Raw genomic sequence first — 20,171 nt, forward strand, 5'->3', positions numbered from 1 at the left:
AGCCCATTTCAACAGATGCATGCAGTGGAAAATACAGTAGGAAGATAGACAGATATATACAGAGAACATGAGAAAATGGGGGTTGCCATATAGTCTCTAGAGAAATTTAAATCATATAAAACTAGGCTGGAAACTTTAAGTAGTGGCCACTGATTTGAGAGTGATTCTGTTTTGGGTGCCCAGCTTGAGACATTAAGGCTTGTTTTTCAGATGTGCTGAGTATCCCCTTTTTAGGTCAGTGGGAGCTGCCGATGCTTAGTGCCTCTGGATAAAATCAGCCTTTAAGTGTCTCACGTGGTGCCCCCAGGCAGTGAGTCACTCACAGTCAGTAGCCAGGTTTTAAAATGTGGCTGCTAATAAATATTTGAACATGACTGACAGACTCTGCTGAGGCAAAGCCAAACGTTAGAGTGTCCAGATAGTTTAATTCCCTGGGAATGTCCCAGTTTTGCATGGGTGTCACAGACAATTACATTGAAATGGTGTTGTTTTCCAGTTTCAGTATCGCTGGCTGGCTAGCTACTGCCCCGCTATCAATCCCCAGACCCATCTGTGTCTGATCTTAGTCTTGGCACAGCACTGCCCCAGTGAATTGTTGTAGGACTTGTCCCAAAAAGGAGCCTCTGACACCCCACGGCTCCTAGTCTTGTGAGTTTTGGAGCTCTGCAAAATCCACTGTATGCATTTCACTGTGCGGCACAGATACAGCTGAGCTCCAAGATTATTTTTAAAGAGGGAAAGGAGCACCAGGACTCAAAGGAGAATGAGATGGAGAGTGCACCAACACAGCCTGGGAGAGCACTTGGTGGGCAAGGGAAAGAATTAAGACCATTTGCAGTGATCCCCATAACAAGCAATTTCATCTCAAACTTAGAGCTGCCTTCCCCCACTACTTCTTCAGAGAGACCTCCTCTCCGGATGCTGAAACCTTTCTGCACCAACCACCCATGACAATATTTTTTTAAAAAAGAAAAGTACTTAAAACATCTGCCCTACCTATCGAGGGTTTAGATATCTCGAGTGCTGATAGACAGAGCTGTCTAGTGAACAGAGCAGAAGATTATAACCCAGAAATGCCTGAGTTTTCATCCTATCTGCACCGCTCACTTTATGTGATCTTGAGCAGGTCACACCCTCTCTGCCTCACTTTCCCCATCTGTAACGTGGGGATGTTGATACTTATTTCCTTACCTCACAGGGGCTCGGGATGCTAAATTCATAATGTTTGTGACATTCTCAGATACTATGGTGATGAGAGTGATAGAGTGAGATTAAATACCTCCCTCAGACAGCGCCAGCCAACACCAGCACATGCCTTTGCACTCGTATTCCTTCGCCTTCATAAACATAATTTCTCTCATCAGATGCACAGGTGAGATTTAGCACTTGTTATCTGAGGGTAGAATAGAAGTAGCAGACGGTAGCAGTCAGGATCAGAACTTGGTACTTCATGGGCCCCTGTCTTGTTCTCTCCCCACTAGACACGCTGCTGCTCAGAACTCCAGTTATTTAAATCTTGGGAAGAGAGACCAGGTATTTTTTAAAAACATTCTCCCTGATTTCCTATAGCAGAACTGTCATCTTCCAGCTTTTTATTTCGACACACTCTCCTGTGCCCCATATTTCTTTCACAGGTAGTTATTTCTAGCCAGTGCTAAGGTGCCCATTAGTCAACTACACTTCGGAAGCCTAATTACCAGAGCCCCTGAGTTCTCTGGACTTGGCAATATTTCTTCCTGTCAAAGCTACTGCACACAGAACACTAATGAATACAGGATGACCAGTGACCTCTGCGTGTGTACGTTCCACCGGGGGGTTGGATTACTTTGTTAATCCACAGTTCTACAGTTATAGGTCCCTCCTTATAAATGACTTGTGCCACATATATACTCAATTTGAACATTCTTTATAGAGAGAAATCTCTGCAGTTCTCAGTTACCCATCCATCCTCATAGGTCACAGAACACACTCATCAAACCACATGACCTGAAGCACAACAGGAATACTTGTTAGGTAGAGTGTAGAAGCAGAAAACAAGCAGAGAGGAAGGATAGATAGGAAATCAGCCTAATCACTCAGGTTCCACTGCTGTACCAAAGAGAAACTTTAAACGTTAAAGTCACATGGAGAGGATCAGCTAGCAATTATGTTTTGTGTAGCGACAGCAGGAATGGGAAAGATCACCAGCTGGTTAAGGTCAAGTACCATCCTGAACAAGTGCACTCTGTGACAAGTAAGGGCTCCGTCCCATTCAGGCACATTGGTACACATCACCATGCTGTGTGTGACTTGAACATGCTATATTGTACAGGGATCTTGTTAGGGCTCCCAAGATAAGCAGTGTCCAGCCTGGACAGTAGCTGGATGAATGGGAGACTTCTAGGGGGAAAACAAGATGGTGTTGACAATTCAGGAGGTGGGAATCTTTCCTCTAGTAACCTCTCAGGCACTGCTCTGGCATGGTGCTAGGAGGAGACGGTTGGTTGTGGAGGTTCAATCTTTTGAATGAAATGCAAAATTGAGGTCTGGAAATGAGAAGGGTGGTGTCTCGGGTGCCCCACTCATATTCCTAAAGGAATATTTGCAGTACACTCCATTTATCTACATTTTCCTGTTGCCTGAACTGGATATAGTCTTCATTTTCTGTTTCTGGAGTCTCCAGGTGCCATTTAATGACATTTAAAGCCCCCTGCACTGAGACAGGACCAAGTAAAGCTCCTAGACCATGCCTAACAGGTGTTAGTCTAACCCAGTGGTCTCCAACCTTTTTATGCCCAAGATCACTTTTTGAATTTAAGGGATCTACCCTGCCCCTTCCCTGAGGTCCTGCCCCACTCACTCACTCCACACACCCACCTCCCGTTGCTTGCTCTCCCCCACCCTTACTCACTTTCACCGGTGGCTGGGGCAGGGGGTTGGGGTTCGGAGTGGGTGAGGGCTCTGGGCTGGGCCAAGGAGTTCGCAGTGTGGGAGGAGGCTCTGAGCTGAGCCTGGGGCAGGGGGGTTGGGTGCAGTAGGGGGTAAGGAGTGCAAGCTCTGGGAGGGGGGTCAGGGCTGGAGCAGGAGGTTTGGTTGCAGGAGGGGGCCTCAGGGCTGAGGCTTGGGGTGCAGGAGGGGGTATGGGGTGCTGGCTCTGGGAGGGGCTCAGGGCTGGGGCAGGGGGTTGGGGTGCAGGAGGGAGTTTGGGGTGCTAACCTAATTAACGGCAATAATTTTTTTAAAGAGATCTTTTAGTTTTTTTAATCATTAACATCATTAAACATTAACATTCTCCTTAATGGATTAAAAAATTCCTGAGATCGATGGTGGCTGAGATCCATTACCAAATGTTACTAGATTTATGTGTTTATAGAATGCCCTACTTCCAGTTTTTCCTGTTTACCTGACAACTGTTAGGACTGTCTGTCTTTACTAACTTAATTTAAATGTGCAACCCTGCTTTCTGTGCATTACTGAAAAAATTATATAATTTTAAAAAATCTTCTGGAAGTGAATGAGAGTTTATGCAGTAGTTTACTTCCTGAGGGTCAAACGCTGGTGGCTTTACTCACTTGGGTAGTCCCACTGAAGTCAACATTAAAGTTACTGCTCAGGTGAGCATGTGCTTAAATGGTTTGCTAATATGGAAGAGATTATGCATGTGCTTAAAGTTAAATCCTAGCTTAAGCGTCTTGCTGTTTGGGGCCTTAATATTTAATATCCTACAAATTCTTTGAAAGAAAACACTATCTCAGCTTTAACTGCAGAAGCATTGTGGCAATATGGGTTGAAAGAAATATAAAATTTGTTGTCATTTATTGTTAATGAGATCACGGATAATACAAAGTTAATTTGCGGCTTTTATCAAATACAAATGTTTTATACTGTATCAAGCACTTGTCTTGCATCTCTCAAACTCTGAGCAAGCATCCAGGTTTCAAGAATTGTTTGAACAATTTTGTGTGTGTGTGTGTTAATTCTGGTGCAGTCTCTGAAACGGGATTGTTAACTTGTTCATACGAGTTCTTGTCACGCAGTGGCTGCACAGAAGAGAAGCTTTTAGCATCTTCAGTCCTGACAGCCCTTTGTCAGACTGATTTAACAGTGATTTATATACATTACCCAGAGCAATTAAACAGGCAGAAGTAGGATTACTGAACTTTCATTTTGCTGTAACCATTCATTGTTTCAGAAGAACTTCTGCAGGCTGAGGATGGGCACTTCCATGTGGATCCCCTTGGCCATTAACTTCTGCCCTAGCTATATTGGTTGCTTTGCTTGGCCAGGCAGTAACCAAGGAGAAATGTGACTCTGAAAGCTTAGTGGCAGAACACTGCACTCTGCACAGCAGATTTTTAGGAACATATCCAGAGCTTGCACTTGATATTTTTTTAGATGTTGATAGAGGGAAGGAGCAAGGTGGCAGCAGACCACTCTTACATGCTGGTTGTGGTGCATACCCTGCTCTGTCCTTTTAACAACAGCTCAAGACTTAAAATTATGGGTGGAAGAGGAGTTCACTCAAAAGATAAGAGGAAAAGCTGCCCTTGGCTCCTTTTTCTCAGCCTCCTGAGTGGTGCAACCAAATAGGTGTCTTTAGACTGGCCTGGTAGAGATTTCTAGTTCTCCTGTTGATCTGTCACCCTCTTCTTTTCCCTCTTTTTGCAGGTTATTTCCAGGATTTGTTGAACAAGTCAGAGAAAGCCCTCTATGACACTTTTCCTAGCACATATGGAGAGCTGTACAGCCAGAACATCAAGCTCTTCAAGGACTTGTACAGTGAGCTACGACGCTATTACCGGGGCTCCAACATCAACCTGGAAGAGGCCCTCAATGAGTTCTGGACACGCCTGCTGGAGCGCCTCTTCAAGCTGGTGAATCCCCAGTACCACATCACTGACGAGTACCTGGACTGCATGGTGAAACACTCTGAGCAGCACAAACCCTTTGGAGAAATTCCGAGGGACCTGAAGCTGAAGGCGACGAGAGCTTTCATCGCAGTGCGCTCCTATGTACAGGGGCTTAGCGTGGGCAGTGATGTTGTCAGAAAGGTCTCTCAGGTAGGTCATGAGACAAATCTTCTCTGTATCCACCCCGGTATCCTTCCCCACCTAACACTTCCAGGACCCTCTTTCCTGCTGATGAGTATTGGATTGTTGTGCTGTTTTTCTTAAATCTTCATCGTTAGTAAGCAGGCAGACTTGTTGATAGTGAACATCCTTTGCTTGTATAAACAATTGACTGAGGGTCATCTGTCAAATAGTAAACTGGGGCTGTTATAAATACTGACAAAGTAGGAGAATGGAGGTGCAATTCCCCACAAACCAGACTTTACATCAGTTTAACCTATGTGGCATGCTGCCGGGGAAGCTTTAGTCATCCAAATTGTATAGTTGTTGGGTTGCTTGTATATATTCCCCGGACTTTCCTGGCAAAGATATCGCCATGCCTTTACATCACATTGTGTTATTTTCCTCCTTGGTGGTGATATGATGTAAAGCATGGAAAACTGACTTTCAAAGAACATGCTGGCAATGCGTGCAGGAGGTGCATGTCAGTGGGGGGTGATTCTTGTCTCCATATCTATAGCAGTGTGTATTTATACAGTGTATGTACAGAGAGGGCAAGTTTGTAAAGTGCATTGGGGTCTTTGGGGATGGAGGGTGCACTATACATGTAAATTAATGCTATTGAATGTGACGTTTTTGTAGGATAAAATTGTATGCATCCTCTGGTACAAGAGGAACCTTTCAGAGCAGGAGGGAGCCTATCATACTCGCACAAGGTATTCAGGCTTTTTACAGAGGTAGTGTGATGTAGTTGTTCCATGGTCTACAGATGAAAACTGGAAAATCCATTTTATAAAATTACTTGCATACTTCATGTAAAGATGGCAATTGGCAGGGATACGGATCAGGGTGTGACTAAACAATGAATGCAAAAATTGAAATACCAATTAAATTCCTGGAAAGAAAATGCTTGGAAGAGGACAGCATTATTTGCTACAGTGAGTCCAGACTTAGATCTCAGAGAGACATGTTAATGTGTTAACAGTGACAAATCCTTTTATTTATCAATGCGTTACTATAAAACTGTTCAGCTACACAAAAGCCTTTGCACATCTTATTAACATTGCACTCTCATGGTACTTACAGCAGATATAAGAGGAAAATGGTATACATTAAAAGAGACAGAAGTAAAATATTTTTTCATAAATCCTTTGAACTGCTGAGAGTTTCAGCTTTATGCACCCGAATCTAACTTTAGCCCTGGTTAGGTGGGTCTGAGGGGATAAGGTGAGTGGCTGACAAGTTTTTTTTTCCTTTTCCTTGTCCCTGGAGTTCCCCATTCTCTTTTCCTTGCATAAACGCAGCCATAGCTGTTCATAAACTGATTCATTTTCAGCACCAGTTGTTTTTGAAATGGAATATCATTTTGTGTTATGTTGATGTATATCAGTTTTTACACACTCTCATATGTACAATGTGGATTTTAAACTCTGAGTATTTGATTCCACTGCCATGCTTCTAAGTTCTCTTAATCATTTCAGCAGCACTTTATGAAACAAGGTACAATTAAACTGTGTGAAAAATGATCAAATTTCTGATCAGCTGATAAAAGTATGAACTTCTGGAGAAGGTAGCACTGCCTCTTCCTTCTCTCCGTTCCTTCTCCAGATGCAAATTTCTTCAACCTGGATGATTTGTCCTTCAAAACAAAACTCATCAAACCCACTGTTTTTTAAAATATGATTATTTTATAAACAGCATCCATGTGAAACTTCTAAAACTGGTCTGGTTTGCTGAACAGCTCAAAAACCTCAGCAAATCCAGCCCAAGTGTTCAGTTTGTAATTAAACCCACAGGTTTCACCTGTTTGTTCAGGAATTTTCTGCATAGTTCTAGTAGCGCCACTGAAGGACAGGCAGGTGGAGACTGGACTGCTGACACGTAAATTTTGCTTCACAAATATCTTGATATTCAGTAGTTATGTAGAGAACATAGGGCCTGGTTCACCACTGCTTTTCACCTCGCATAGGCATTTACACTGTGTTCAGCTGATGTAAAATGCACTCTCTTTGCACAGGAGTAAATGACTGCATAAGGGATAGATAAAGCAGTGGAGAATCTGGCCGATCGAACTGTACATAATCATCAATACTTTTTGTCAGAGCATTGATGTGATTCTTTTTTAATAACTTGCTGACAGGGTGCAAATTTAACCTGAAAATTATTTGATCCTTTCAATTTATTCCCAATTCCAGGTGATCTGTTGGATTCCCCCATTAACCAAAAATAAAGAGCAGTTCAGATTATTGGCCTTTTAATCTGAATTTTTAATCCCATTTAATCTGAACAAGTTTTTCAACCAGAATTTTCATTTCACAAATGTTTTATGTTGCTTTGTTTTTATGATGATAGGGTTTTTGCTAGGAATAAGGTTGAGAATAAAAACCTTTTCAGCCAGGAACTTCCTTTAAAAATAATATTTGAACTGAAATTTCATGCTTGGTCTCAAACCAATTGTGGATGTTTTGCTCAGAAACTCTATGGAAAACCCACTGGACCAGTTTGAGTTAGACAAGTATAAACTAGAGCTGTCAACAAATCGCAGTTAACTTATGTGATTGACTCAAAAAAATTAATTGCTATTAAGCTCCGTTTAATCACATTGTTAAACAATAGACTACCATTTGAAATTTATTAAATATTTTGGATGTTTTTCTACATTTTCAAATATGTTGATTTCAGTTACAACAAAGAATACGTTACCTAGGGAGGTGGTGGAATCCCCTTCCTTAGAAGCTTTTAAGGTCAGGCTTGACAAAGCCCTGGCTGGGATGATTTAGTTGGGGATTCGTCCTGCTCTGGGCAGGGGGTTGGACTAGATGACCTCCAGAGGTCCCTTCCAACTCTGATATTCTATGATTCTATGAATACAATGTGTACACTGTTCACTTTATATTATTATTTTTTATTACAAATATTTGCACTGTAAAAATGATAAACAAAAGAAACAGTATTTTTCAGTTCACCTCATACAAGTACTGTAGAGCAATCTCTTTATCATGAAAGTGCAACTTAGAAAGGTAGATTTTTTTTTTATTACATAACTGCACTCAAAAAACAAAACAATGCAAAACTTCAGCGCCTACAAATCCATTCCGTCCTACTTCTCATTCAGCCAATTGCTAAGACAAACAAGTTTGTTTACATTTATAGGAGAAAATGCTTTTGCCTGCTTCTTATTTACAATGTCACCAGAAAGTGAGAACAGGCGTTCGCCTGGGACTTTTGGAGCCGGCGTTGCAAGGTATTTACATGCCAGATGTGCTAAACATTTGTATTCCCCTTCATGCTTTGGCCACCATTCCAGAGGACATGCTTCCATGCTGATGACACTCGTTTAAAAAAAAAATGCATTAATTACATTTGTGACTGAACTCCTTGGGGGAGAATTGTATGTCTCCGGCTCTATTTTACCTGCATTCTGCCATATATTTCATGTTATAATAGTCTCGGATGATGACTCAGCACATGTTGTTTATATGAAGGTACCTATGTGAAATTTCTTAAGATAGCTACAGCACTCAACCCAAGGTTTAAGAATCTGAAGTGCCTTCCAAAATCTGAGATGGATGAGGTGTGGAGCATGCTTTCAGAAGTCTTAAAAAAGCAACACTCTGATGCGGAACTATAGAATCCAAACCTCCGAAAAAGAAAATCAACCTTCTGCTGGTGGCATCTGACTCTCATGATGAAAACAAACATGCGTCGGTCTACACTGCTTTGGATTGTTATCAAGCAGAACCCGTCATCAGCATGGATGTTATAATTGAAATCAATATATTTGAAAATGTAGAAAACATCAAAAAATATTTAAATAAATGGTATTCTGTTATTGTTTAACAGTTCAATTCATCGTGGATAATTTTTTAATCACTTAACAGCCCTAGTATACACTAATATTTTTTGTATTTTTAAGAAATTGTTTTGACTTTTTTTGTACTCAAAACAACAAAAGCTGCTGATTTCTGTTAAATTGAGGTCTTATCATGTGGCTAGTCCTCTCTGAATAATCATTTAAGTTTGAAAAATAATTGTTAAAGAGCAGTGACGTTGTAAGGGACAATAAGTGTATTCTAAGTGTGCACAGTGCATAGTTTTCCTCAGTAAGATGCACGTTTAATTAGGTGATCAGTAACAACACAGTGAATAGTAATAGTAGAAAGTTTATTTGTATGTATTCTTTGAGCTGGCAGTCTCTTTTGGCCTCTGACTTGCAAGCTGCTGCACACGAGTGGACCTGGCCCCACCTGAGATTCATTGCAAGATGGAGCCCTTAGAGCAAGATCCCTCTCTGATCTTCTTGGTTTTGACCTGTTTTGTCTGCTCTTACAGTACCAGTATATATCATCTTTGTATCCTTCATCCTCATTACAGCTGTTACAATGCCTTCTCTTAAAATGCAATGCAAACAATGCTGGGGAAAGCATAGTGCTTTTCAGACTGGACTCTCCGAGGAGCTTCGTAATGGGGAGGGGAGAGAGAGAGACAGACTGTCTCTGACTGCACAACAGGCAGGATTCTGTAATTTCTGAAGACTGCTGCCTCCCCACTTTGCCAAAGTTGCATTTCTTCTCTTGCCACCAGCTGCCAAACTTCATATCCACTCAACACTTCAGCCAATTCCTGTGCCTTTGTCTCCCAGCAGGCTCTGTGTGCAGCCACTCTAGCTGTGATTGAAAGGTACATGATGGGCAGGTTCAGCTGGGATGCAAGTGGAATAGAAGCTGCCTGCTTGGAGCAGGAACTGCACATACCAGTGGAGATAGGAAGTCTGGTGGGAGCAAGTAGCCTGTCAGAAAATGGCATAACCATTAATTCTCCTTACAGTCACTGTAAATCACACTTGGTTTTAAGGGATAATCTCTGAGACAAACTTTGAACCATAGCAATGGGATCTGAAGCTTTTCATTCCTTGGTTATTCGTACAAACATGGCTCCATCTTGATAGTGATAGAAAACTTACCTGTTCAGTGGCTTCTGTAAAATGATTTTGGAAGTCTCCGTCCATTGGCCAGTGGACCAGGTGAGCATGCAACATGCACAGTGGATATGCTTGTTAGCAGTGTCAGCAGATAGATGAAGGGCTGAACAGAAGTGAAGACTGATAGTCCTCTTTCAGAGCTAGTGCATATTAATGTGCAGTGTGGAAAAGCTTTGCACTCCTGCTTCCAGCTTTATATCTGGTCTGCGGCTAGAGAATTTGATTCTACCTGACTGTCAGCCAGGCACCCTTCACTATAACTCTCTCCTTTATTGTAAGATAGGGTTTGTACAATATGAGAGAGGTCCCACTTACCTCTATTATGGCATTACAAGTATTTGAAAGCCTGGATGGTAGATTGCATGCCAGTGAAAGGGAGAAGAAATATCTCACTTCTATCTAAGATTCCTTTCTTTCATTCTTTCATTATGGAATTGGCAACTGCCCCAAAATAGCATTTGCTGTGACTCAGAGAGAGCTTCATTTGAACAGGTGGAAGTCTTGTGTTTGGAAGGCTTAGGCAGAGGCTGCCAGTTGCCGCTCAGAGGCACAACACTTGTTCCTAGTGCTTGCCATTCTTGGCCTGATGATGCAGGGGAATGGGGAAATGAATTAAAAACAAATCACAGTATAGAAAAATAATGTCGATAACATGGGGAAAAGGAAGCAAAATTAGAAAGTTAGATTTAAACAAGTAAAAGATAAACAGCTGTATGAAAAAGTGTAGAAACTAACAGCAGAGATACACAATGTGAGGAACAGGACTATTCCAGTGCGGGATTATGTTTATTATTTGTGTTATGGTAGTGCCTAGGAACTTCAGTCAAAGATCAGGGGCCATTGGGCTAGGTGCTTTGCAGACAGGTAACAGAAAAGACAGTCTTTCCCTCAGAGAGCTCGCAGTCTGCGTGTTGGACAGCGTGCAAGCATCCCTGTAGATGAAGTAGGATCAGGGAATAGTGTTTGATGTCCAGAGTGTCAGGCTTGCCTCAATAGCTTGCATGTTGCCTGTAACCATAAAAATTACCAGTGAAGATGATTACTTCATTGAGCATTGGGTGGCATTGTTGCTCTCACATTATAACATCCAAGAGGGGTCAAAATTTCATTTCCTTTGCATTGGCTGTTCTCCCATCTTGGTGTAGGATTCTTGATAACCTCACTTTTGAGCCAGGTAGAAATACCATCATTTTTTGTTTGTACAGAGGTAGCAATTAGAGGCCAGGGCCCCATTATGCTAGGTGCTATATCAATATAAAACAAAGACCAGTAAGAAACCAGAACAAAGTTCTCTCACTACGGGATCTCTTCTCTATAACCAGCAGCATACACCTGGTCTGAGCACTGTGTCATAGCTTTGACTTGACCTTTGCGTAGGCTCCTCCTCACTGAGGTAGGTTTCTCTCCTAGTGCAGTTTTTCTGTTTTCACTGTAAAGCCATCATTGTGCCGTTTAGATCTGTTATTACATTGCTGTGAAACATTGTTTAAGAAATAAACCCAAGCCGCTAGCTTACATCTGCAAACCCAGAGTTCTTGTGTACCCTTTCCCAATGCGTCAGCTGCCTCAAATGAGCCAGCCGTTGCTTGGAGCTGTGCTGGCAAAACCAAATGTGCTGGCTGGCTGACCAGACTGCTGTGCATCTGCTTGTTGCTTTAAATAAGTTTAAATGTAGCCACACAGGCACATCTGTGATTAGGTTCAAAATTATCTGTTACCACTCGAGAAAGAGATCTTGGAGTTCCCGGGGATAGTTCTCTGAAAACTTCCACTCGGTTCACAGCAGCAGTCAAAAAGAGTTAAAGGATTGTTAAGAACTATTAGGAAAGGGATAGACAATAAGACAGAAAATATTATAATGCCGTTATATAAATCCATGATAGCCCCACACCTTGAATACTGTGTTCAGTTCTGGTCACCCCATCTCAAAAAGAGGATATAGTGGAACAAGGAAAGTTTCAGAGAAGGGCAACAAAGATGATCAAAGGTATGGAACAGCTTCAATACAAGGAGAAACTAAAAAGATCAGGGCTGTTCAGCTTAGAAAGGGGGACATGACAGAGGTTTATAAAATCATGAACGGTGTAGAAAAAATGGAGAGAAGTGTTATTTACCCTGCAAAAACCAGGGATCATCAGATGAAATGAATAGGCTGCAGGTTTAACACAAACAAGAGGAAGAATGCACAATTAACCTGTGGAACTAATTGCCAAGTGATGTTGTGAAGGCAAAAAGTGGGTTTAAAAATATGGGTTTAAAAAAGAACTAGATAAGTTCATGGAAGATAGGCCCATCAATGGCTATTAGCCAGAATAGTCAGGGATGCAACCCCATGCTCATAGCAACCCTAAACCTCTGATTGTCAGAAGCTGGAAAGGGAAGACAGGGCTGGATCACTCCAGCTGCCCTGTTCCGAATGCTCTCCTGCAACTCTGGTACTGGCCACTGTCAGATACAGGATAATGGGCTAGATGGACCATCAGTCTGACCCAATATGGCCGTTTTTATGAGCGTAAAACATGAGTCCAGGCTGTACTGCTGTTCTGCCCCAAGGCTGCCTATTGCATAAAGATTCCAGCAGTATTAGAGCCCTTTTGTAATCTCTGCCATCAAGAACTCCTCACCCCCCTCTTTAAAAGCTGGTGTTTCACTTTCAAGAACAACTGAGGTGAAATTTTCCACAAACATTCAGGAGGGTACAGTATCTATATAACATGGCAGCAAGTGACATTTCATTTCTCTGTGGCCTCTCTTGCAGATCTCAGCACATAAAGCCCATGCTGTTTTATTGTATTTATCTGTTGGTGTTTAAAGGCAGGACTTGAATGGGTTGTACGTTCTGGGGGATGATTAGCTCTCAAGGATTGGAATCACCTCCATGACATCACCTACATTCCAGGCCGTGGCAGGTGGCCCTCCTGGGGTCTGGGTTCCTCAGGTGGACAGGCAGAGGATGGTAGTGAGATATAAAAGGTGCTTCATCTCATCAGCAATGGGAACACTGTGCAAAAAGTTTATGCCGAGCTTTATTATTTCATATTCTACGACTCCTCTCTGCGCTGTGGAAACTCCCCACCCTGTGGATGTTTGGCAAAGCTAAACCAAGACTGCATTCAAGGTGATGATATGTCTGCACATACACAGGAGAGCTACACGGGACTGTCCTTGGAGAGTGGACGGTGGTAGCAGGCCAACCACATCAGGGAAAGTGCCAGCTGCTTTATCTCCACCCTCTAGAAATGAGCTGCAGGATTCGGGTGGTTCTTTGCTTGCCATTTCCCAATACTTTTGGTGTTCTCTTGCCAGACACCTACCAGGAATTAGCCGTTCTGTGGAGTTTGTATTTGTTTTGACAAATTCAAACAGGATTGGTTGGGATGGGTTTACATTTCCACCCACCCCACACTGTTTTTTCATCCTATTTTTTTTAGTCTCTTTTTTCACATATATTAATTTAGATGGTAAACACCTAAGGACAAGAAACTGCCAGTTTTTTAAAAGATAAAATAGCATATGCACCAGTAGCGCCGATAAATAATACAGATATCATAGACAAACATGAACGTATGTCTCACATCTTCCCCTGATGGTAGAAAGTCAATGAGTCTCTTTTTCAAAAGATCTGAAATTCCAAAGCTGGAGCTAACTGCATCAGATTAATAGGAAATAATAGAGAAATGCAAATGTTACATGATTAAGTGGTTTTGATTATCTGCTCCTTTTGTAGGAAGAGGTGGAATCAACAGAACTATACTCTTAAACATGGAAAGGTGGAGGAAGCCGAATGGCTGAAGTGATGGGGAGATGGAGCCAGTGGTCTCCAGATGTCTGGAAAGTTAGTTCAAATTGAAACTCATTAAGGGCCTTTTCAAAATGATGATCGTGGTTCCTAGCCAACTTGCTACTGGGAACTGAACTTGTGATTCATTCTGCTCTATTTTAATGTCAATTAAAATAAAACCCAGTTGTTTTGTTGTACTGAACAGCATGGTGACTGGTCTGTGTTCTTTTCCTGAGCCAATATGAGTCTTCATGCTGTAGTGTGATTACCCCTAATAATAATTCACCCTTTTTAACTTTAACCTGGTGGCTTTGGGATTTTTTTTTTAAAGTTCTGGTGCAGGGAACAAGCTTGACAGCAGTAGACACCAAAGTCCTGTCTCTGTCCACAGATAGGTATTGCCTGGGCTGCGGCAATGCAGGGCTCCGATACTGCTGATGAAACTCAACATCACGATTGCCTGAAACATTGCTGGGGGGTTCTGCTTAGTTTCTGATCTTTGAAAGATGTTTTGAAAATACAGTTCGCGACTTTTCAGTCTCTTGACTGATGTGCTGGATAATGCTTACAGCTCACTCACAATGTTCTCATGGGCTCATTACCACCTGTTTGTGTGAAGAAGATGCAAAATGATGACTCAAATGATTACACAGAGCAGCAGACTTTAAAAGGATCCTATTTGTGTGAACCTGGCAGCTGTTTCTTCTAGAATTTTAATCTGAAAGGGTGGAAACTTTGGCTCGTTTAATGCACACCAAGCTGCTAATTACTGAATGGAAAGACTGGCATAGACTTGTACAAAGCAATGGCTGACAGTGTGCCTTCACAAGCTGGCCACTTATTCACTTTGTGAGCTTGGACTTGTCACTTTATGGCCTCATTTTTAAAGGCAGAGAATATCCTCAGTTCCCACTCATTTTAATGGGCAATTGGGTACTCATTATCTTTGGGCAGAGATAAGTAGCCTGATTTTCAGTTTCCCCATCTGTATAATCTGTATAATCCCCATCTGTATCATGATACACAGCCCCTTTTGTAAAGTGCTTTGAGATCCTCGCATGAAGAGCACTAGGTAAATACTAAGTGGTGTTATTATAATGAAGCTGCCACCGTGGTAATTTCCATGTTTCAGTACCTCCAAACATGTGACTGGTCACCTCCCTGGTGGAAAGATGAACATGTGTCTGCTCTCCCCAAGTTTAGGGTATCAGGGTGTCAAGAAAGTGAGAGAGACTTTCTAACTTTTAACAAAGTCCCCAGTCTATCCATTCATTGTCCAAGGTGCTCAGCAGCTCTCTTCAGGGCCTGTTTTTGCAGTTGCTGTTCCTGCCCCTGACAACCTTGTTCTAACTGTACAGTTCAGACAGTTGGATTGTGGGTAATCAGAGTGGGTCTATCTAAACACCAGCCTGTATTCTTCACCATTTTCTGGTTCACCCAGCCAGACGCAGTGATTGAAAAGCTTACCTCCTTTCTCTGAAACGTTGCCCCTGTGTGTGTTTTCCATGACTCAGAAACCCTCCCCCCCCACTCCTTAATCTGGGTCACCACTTGTAACAGCTGCCTTATGGGTGCACAGAATTAAGTAGAGATGGACATAGCGCTAGTAAGAGCCACTATTATTGCACAGCCAACTGTATACAGTAGCCAACTGACCTTTGCATTAGCGCACCTTGGTTCCTCCTGTTCTCTGACTGTGGCACACAATACTTTAGTCTCCTGAGGCCTGTAACCCTTTAGTCTGATTCTGATGTTGGCTTGGTGTGAAGATTGTCCTCAGAGTGGCCTGTGATATACAGGCGCTCAGACTAGATGTTCTGGTGGTCCCTTCTGGCCTTAAACACAATGACTTTGCCACATCTGGGATGTCCTCTTGAGAAATGGGCGTTACTTTCAAGTAGGGGGCTTTTAGTGGCGGGGTTGCTGATGTACAGGCACTGGCCCCTTATTTGAAGTCAATGGCCTTCTCGTGAGTTAAAAAAAAAATCTGTTCAAAAAATTGTGCTTTCCAGGAGTCATGGTAAAACCTTAGTTCCACTGTAGAGTCGCCTAGGTTCAGATGCTAATAGCCTTCTCTGTCCCTATCTAAAATAGGGTCACATTAGTAATCCAGAGTGTAAGCGTGCATGTGATCTAGAGAGCATCCCTTGAAGCCCATAGCTCCCCATCTTCCAAAGTGGGGCTTTATTTTCAAATCCAGGCATGAGTCCAGCGGCTGTGCTGATAATGGTCTAGGCTGAATTGGTCTTTCAGAAGTCGGTAGCCCTTCTTGGAGAAGTTGGCAGAAGAGGAGGGGAAAAGAAAATTCAGCTAATATGAGGCTGCTAGTAAAGAAATATTGTTAATTACATTTGCTATATGTATAGGTATTTATGTTCACACCACCCTTCTGGAGATAAGGGGAGCAGAACAATTTGTTATGCATGTCTTTGTGTATGCATGTACGCACCTCAGATCCATGTTGCTTCTCTGAGGACAATGCTGGCGAAGTAACCTGAGAGCTGTAGGTATCTGGCATACGCGCAATGAGTCTGGTCTTGCTGCAAGAATGTGATAAAGCTTTTAGAATGCTAGTGATGCTGCTGTTTAGTGAAAATCTCTCCTTTCTGACCATCTTTCATCTTCCCTTTGGAGGGGACAAACGCTGACAAAGGAGAGCTACTCCAGGCATGCCAGACAGAGCTTTGCTACTTCTCTTTCTTTTTTAGAGAGGACAACAAAAGGAGGAGCACTTTGAGAGGTAGGATATCACTATCAGGATACAGGCCAATCCCAACAATGTAGGAAATTAGCAGAAGATCACTCTGCTCCTGCTCAAGGCTGATTTTAGGATTTTGAGGGCCCTTAGTGAGGGGGGGACAAAGTCACTTGAACCTTTTTTTAATCTTTTCTTTCCCTCCTTTCCTCCTCACACGCTCACAAGACTAGGTAGAGATAAGACAGTGAAATAGTCACTTAGTGAATTGTGAGTTTTCTCTCACATGTTGGGTGTCCCTTTAGAATCAGGTTCCATGGGATATTAAAGACCAGTTCTCCTTCTACCCCACCGGTATCTCCCTCACTTTGGGCCTGATCCTGCTCCCCTTTAAGTCTGTGGGAAAACTCAAAGGTAGCGCAAAGGGAGCAGGCTTGAGCCCTGGCTCTGAGGCGACTGCTTTCCTGTCAGCCTCAAGGACAGAATGTGAAGCCAGATAGAAAAAACAGCCTGAGCTACTGCTTCTGCTTCAGGTAGCAGCGCAGTGCTGTCCTGGCCCCATCTATTAAGGTGTGCGGTAAGTCCTCTCTCTGAGGATGATACATGCTGTGGTGCAGGACTTCAGCTGCTGACAATAGTGTAGCTCCAATAGTGTTGTCATATAGCGTGTAGTATGGAAACTCTGGGTCATAGATAAGCGAAGTGAGGTAAGGCTGGAGGAAGTCAGTAGTCCATTATAAATAGCAAAATAATGAACTTTTAAGGTCAGATCCCATGAAAAGTATGTTTTCGTTTAGCAGAGTTCCAGTAAGAGCAGCCATATGAAATAGTGAAGGGCAAGAAGGCATCTGTCTGTGGAGGCTTGCTCTGGCCAGAAGTCAATGGAGCGAAGTACCAGTTAAGGATCTGGCCAAATATCTGTAGTGTAGCCTACATTTGCCATCAGCCAAACAAATTGTCCTCTCAAGAGGCCAATCTGGTAGTCTGATCACAGTTGTGAGCCAAACTGGCCTAATGTTATCCTGTATATTTATCAACTGGCCTCGTTATCCATCCAAAAATCTATCCCATCTATCCATCCATATTTCTAAGGAGCCCTACCACCTCAGTGTCCAAGTGCTGGTCTCTGTCTCATACCAGTCTGATGAGTGTGTTGGGAGGTGGGGAGAGAAGAGTACGAAAAATACCTGAGAGATCTGTGCTTACTTTACTGCTATTAAATGCCTTTAAAATGTACATAAAAGCCGCTGAAGCCTGAGGAGCCTCAGCCCGCAACAACAGAGATGCAGATTGTCATTTTCCTTTCAAGCCAGACTTCAAAAGGAAAAAGGGTTTATTTTTGCTATTCAGAATCAGCATTTCAGAAGGGAACGTTTGTAACTTGACTATAGATCCTCAGGCCAACGGACCAAATCCTTCTCCTGGTGAAGTCGCTCAGAGTTTTGCCATTGACTTTAACAGCAGCAGATTTGGGCTCTTGTTTGTAACTGGCAATGGTGAGAGTGTAATCTGACTGGCATCTGGTAGCTGACCATATCTGTCTCTGACTGCTACCAACCTGTGTGTCACAGCAGGTGATGGGGCTGTGACAGGAAAGGTATAGTCATTGCTAGATACTGATTTTCCAGTGTTCATGACTTGCTGAAAATGCATCTTTTCCCATGATTGGGCTCTTCCCAAAAGTGAGTGAAAAGTATGAGTAGTGATCCAATTGCCACAAAAGTAGTTGTTCTGTTTTTTAACTATGGAGATCCTGTAATTCCTTCTCATGTAGATAATGGGGTTGTTTGACGCTTCTAGTCTCAGGAGTGTAGGACTGTGCTTTTTTTCCGTTCTGTGGTTCAGGAACAGTAAAACCTGGGGCTCCAAGGGTGTGGATATGTGGAACCCTGACTTTGTTCTCTGATGTTTCTGATCTCCTTCACAGCAAACAATTGTTTTCGATAAGAGATTCTGTAAGTTCGACTTCTCTTTTGAAGTTTCCTTTATTTCCATGAGCTCAGATTCCGTGTGCTGCTAGTTGTCGCTCTGTAGTGGAAACACTTCTATCTAAAGCTGGCAGTGTCCCCAAAAAATGACTCCACCTTTTTCTTCTAGAGCCTGATCCTGTAACAATGATGTCAAATGGGATTTTTGCCATTGACATCAGTGGGAGCAAAGTGGCTATCTAGTAAGGAGGCAGATTTTGTTAGAGTCCCCCCCACACTTTAATGTGTAGGACCAACATCATCTCTTTTGGAAGAGCTCTCATGGTCCTTTCAGGCTTCTGCTATCATTTCAGAGGGGCAATACAGCTCTAGGGTGCTGCACTGCTGCCCTAACCCCTGCAGCTTGGAAAGATCTGAACAGTATGTCTTTTTCCTGACTTCTCCCTGGCCCCTATTCAGAGGAGGAAAATTATTTGCTTTATTCAGTATTTGGTGCGGTTTTCCGTTATTCCAACTGGAGCTGCCTCCTCTCTGTCCCATTGGTTTGCACCAGGCTCTGAGCTTCCAGCCTTGTTGTTTTAAATGACAGCTGGTTGACTCTGTTCATGGGTTTGGAACATTCCAATAAAACCTATGTAGGTGCTTTAGTGGAAAGAGGAAAGTGACATGATCATGGATGCAAGAGAAATGCATCACATGGATGTGCACATGTACGTTGAATGGTGGCCACTCAAGTTGTACATGTAAATCATACATTAGGGGACACAAATGGGTGATTTGTGCTTTTTACATGCACCAAGGGGAAACAAAGATTGACTTTTTTCCTCCATGTTCTACAAAAATATAAACTTCCTTTTGGCAGTGAAATGAAGAATCAGAGGCCTAACCTGTTATCAGTAAGTATGTTTACCATGAGGAGACAAGAGCTATTAGAATCCCAGGGACCCTCCCTACGAGATTACCTACTTGATGATGTCCCTTTAATTGATTACTTATCTCAATCTACAGATAGTTTCTGTGCAGCGCTCATTATGTAAAGATTTATAACTGTGCACTAAAGCATACAATCAATGAAATAACAAGGAACGTTTTTTGTCAGAGTTCTTCCAAACTGATTCCTTTCTAAATTGCATGAGAGTTCAAAAAAAAAAAAATTGCTCCCCCCCCCCACGAGAATTGTTCACAAAACCATTAATTTTACAGTAATTGACTTAGACGCTGCTCAGGAGGGGAGAGAAATAAAGGAAACAAATGCCACTTTGAATGCAGAGAATTATGATGTGTTCTCAGTTTTCTGATGTGTTCTCTCCAAGCGCACCTGTCCTCCCCGAAGGATCTGCTGTCTGTTTTGCAAATGCTGGTGATGAACAGTCAGACAGGGAGTCTCAGTCCATTAGTCACATTAGTGTGCCTGTATCGTGAGCGCTGCAAAATTTTGAATTCTATTTCCATACTAGATGTGACATCGAGTTTTCTAAAAGATTGTCCAGGCGAGGAGCTTGCTGTGGAGGAGCGAAGTGGTTTTATCAACAAAGAATGGCGTCAACCCAGAAAGGGAAGTAGCCGCAGAGGAGCACAGAGTTCATCTCTTGATATAAACCACAATTGCAGGATAATACCTGATGACAGCCTTCTTGAAATGTCGGTACTTTTGGTGGAACAATGCATTTCACAGGGGGAGTTTCTGTTCCATTGGATTACCTCATTGCCACTAAAATCAAACACTGTATACCCAGCT

The 20,171-nt window shown here is 42.6% G+C and overlaps 1 protein-coding gene across 1 annotated transcript in view; it reads left to right on the top strand.

Annotated features, from left to right (window-relative positions):
• GPC1 (glypican 1) overlaps positions 1–20,171 on the top strand; it is a 324,164-nt gene that overhangs the window by 252,992 nt on the left and 51,001 nt on the right. The window contains exon 3 of the mRNA XM_073360055.1: positions 4,648–5,039. Coding sequence (XP_073216156.1) covers positions 4,648–5,039 — 392 coding nt within the window. The remainder of the gene's footprint in view (positions 1–4,647; positions 5,040–20,171) is intronic.

This window comes from Lepidochelys kempii, chromosome 9 (genome assembly GCF_965140265.1).
Source record: "Lepidochelys kempii isolate rLepKem1 chromosome 9, rLepKem1.hap2, whole genome shotgun sequence".
Lineage (NCBI taxonomy): Eukaryota > Metazoa > Chordata > Testudines > Cheloniidae > Lepidochelys > Lepidochelys kempii.